This window comes from Heterodontus francisci, chromosome 5 (genome assembly GCF_036365525.1).
Source record: "Heterodontus francisci isolate sHetFra1 chromosome 5, sHetFra1.hap1, whole genome shotgun sequence".
Classification (NCBI taxonomy): domain Eukaryota; kingdom Metazoa; phylum Chordata; class Chondrichthyes; order Heterodontiformes; family Heterodontidae; genus Heterodontus; species Heterodontus francisci.
The window spans coordinates 156,773,217-156,776,258 of record NC_090375.1 but is presented as its reverse complement, the minus strand read 5'-3'; the positions used below and the strand labels follow the sequence as shown (position 1 = coordinate 156,776,258).

Sequence of the window (3,042 nt, the reverse complement as noted above, 5' to 3'; positions counted from 1 at the left end):
GGGGAGACAAGTCCTGAATTCCAAACGCACCATTTTCTCCAACGATAATGGAAACCTGGCTGCAATTTGAAGGAAGATAAAAGGGAGCTGTTCATTGCCTCAATGTTTCAGCACACTGATAACAGAAGACTGAATTTCCACACTCTGCTTATTTGTTGTTCAGAAAAGCCACAGTGACATGGGCCTCATACACCCAATTTGTCTAGTACCATAGGAAGAAGAGCAAAGAGAGATTAAGGAGGGCTTTTTTGCCTCAACTCATAATGCCTGAGCACCAACAACAGGCAGAACAAGAAGTTGAGGATGCTCCCAAAGATAACATCTAGGAATGTCCTTATCAAAGACGGGCACTGGCACGTCATCGCATCCTCAGGACAAGAACAAATTACCTTCAAATGTCAGACAGGCAATGCCAGAGATGCCTAAGGATGTCATGTGAAATGGTCACAGAAATTTCTAGGATCCTGCGGCATGACCTGCAGCCACGCGGCTTCTGTGGAAATCCCATGCCAGTTGCTGTCAAGTTGATTGCTGCACTCAGTTATTTTGCTAGTGGGTCCTTCCAGGGATCCACGGGCAACATATGTGGCATCTCACAGTCTGCGACCCACAGGTGCATCAAAGAGGTGACCCTTTTTCGACATGTGACTGATTTCATCCACTTACCTGTAGATGAGGACGGCCAGGCAGCATGGTCTGCTGCCTTTGGTGCTATCGCTGGGTTCCCTAGAGTGCAAGGGGTGATCAACTGTACTCATGCGGCCATTCGAGCTCCCTGGGACCAGCCTGCTGCATTTGTGAATCGCAAAGGCTTCCACTTTTTAAACTGTTATGACCAAGGCAGAAGTAATGCACTTTTAATTCAGTCCCACTACTCCACAGGTTTCCCACCTACCGGAAAGTAGTCAAATAAAGAACACCAATCCAGGTTTCTTTAAACAACAACAAACTAACTATTTATTAATAAACCAATTTTAAATGATAATGAGATAAATCTATATGTATGAACAGATGTTATAACTTCTTATTCTTCCTAGCCCTCGTGCACACACATATATTCAAAACCCAACAGTTAAACGGGTTTTAAAAGATTGGTTTAAGTTCTAACTGCTTCTTAGGAATAATAAAATAACTGGGTTGTAACTTCTGGCAGAATATTTCCGGATCAGTGAGGTGTCCAAGAGTCGAATAGTCAGATGCCACTCAAAGTTTCTAGGTGAAATTAATGAAAAGTCTAAGGTGGGTAGGCATTCAAGGCAATTCGTCTGCAGCAGGTGTCACACAGATCTCCCAGCCAAAGGTGTAACAACAGGTCTACTTGGATTTCTAAGTAGCAATCCAAAAGTAGAAACTTTCTTGAGATTACAGGAGCTTCCAAAAAATATAACAATGCAACAGGCCTCACACTTGAGGTAGAGATTTTCCAGAGACTGGGGACTACCTTTAGCAATGCAGACTTCCTATCAGCAAAGGAGTTTTTCTCCAAAGCAGTGATTCTCCAAAGCAGAGTGTTGCAACTCCTCTTCCTGGGTCTTTTCTCTCTCTTCAGGCATAAACATCAACAAGGGTCTTAGCTCCCATACCTTTGATTTGCAATTCTGTCAAAGTTCTTTTAACATTATGAAGAGATTAGAATTTCCCTAGATACAGGAATTATTTTTCAAGAGAAAGAGTTTCTGGGCTGTCTTCCTACCCCTTCAAGCAGCAAACTGGTCTTTTGATTTCTTTCAGAGAGAGTTCTCTTTCTCTGATCTCCAGATCAGGTTCGAGCCAAAACTGGTCTTTTCCTGCAAAAGAAAAACTGAAACCCCCCCAGAAGTCAATCATGTGACAGTCATTTCTCTCTGCTGAGTGGCTTGGAAAAACAGATTGCCTTGCACCCAGTTCAGCATTCACTGTTCCCAGAGAAATCCTTTTCTCAGTCTTAAAGGTCTTTAAAAAAAAACAAAGCACTTGTAACAAAATGTTCAACTGGTTTGCAACCACAGGAGAAGAATCATGCATGCTTGCGCACGTTTCCCAGGCAGCTGTCATGACTCACACATTTTGAGGAACTCCCAGCTGCCAGCCATTTTTGAGGAACCAGCCAAAGTGGATGGATGGATCCCGGGTGACAAGGGTTATCCCCTTTGTACATGGTTGATGATACCAGGGCGTCATCCCCAAAGCACTACTGAAGAGAAGTGCAATGTTGCTCATGCATCCACCAGAGCTATCATTGAACATACCATTGGCATGCTGAAAATGTGCTTCCATTGCCTTGACTGGTCTGGAAGGACTGTTCAGTATGCACCACAGAGGGTGTCACCAATAATCGTTGTCTGCTGTGCCTTGCACAACCTTGCAATTAGATGTGGCAACATTCTGCAGGTGGAGAAACAGGAGGAACAACTGTCCTCCTCAGATGAGGATGATTATGAAGAGCAGGAGGACAACAATGACAATAATGCCATCATGGCTATGAGAGCCATGAAGAGACATGCAACGGACATCAGGGAGAACCTCATTTATGCATGTTTCATACAACAATAAGCCACATCATCAAGGAACGTTGGGAGGAGAAACATAATAATTCCCCACATAAATTCCCTCTTATTCATCGTTGCAATCTTAACAAAGTGTTGCTGCACTTCCATATGATTGACATTAGAAATCATCTATGCGCTACAGTGATTTCGACTACACACCACTCCAAACAGCATTAAGTTATGACTGCAGAAACTCAAAAGTAAGACATGACAGAATTGGAAAAAATTAATAATAATCAATAGGAAAATAGCCATCATTGAAGAGTGAAGGTTCAAATTTCAGTGAGAAATGGACAATGAGCGTTTTCTGGGATGCTTTGCAAGCATCATTGCATTCCTGCCACAGGCCTCAAAGAAACATCTTTGTATCCGTCTGCAACCAAGCAAAAGATAACGAGAGTAGATCAAATTTTAAACAAAATAAAGATGTACTGACAATTCTTTACTATTATCACAATATGGACATCACCCGTGCTACTTTTGTGCTCAAAACTGTTTCAATTTTTTTTTTTCT

General features: G+C 42.4%; 1 protein-coding gene across 1 annotated transcript; it reads left to right on the top strand.

Annotated features, from left to right (window-relative positions):
• The first annotated feature begins 428 nt into the window (after positions 1-428).
• Positions 429-2,532, top strand: LOC137370288 (putative nuclease HARBI1). Its single transcript, XM_068032666.1, has 3 exons — positions 429-846; positions 1,154-1,412; positions 1,989-2,532. The coding sequence occupies exons 1-3, from the start codon at positions 429-431 to the stop codon at positions 2,530-2,532; spliced, it is 1,221 nt and encodes a 406-aa protein (XP_067888767.1).
• The last annotated feature ends 510 nt before the right edge of the window (positions 2,533-3,042 follow it).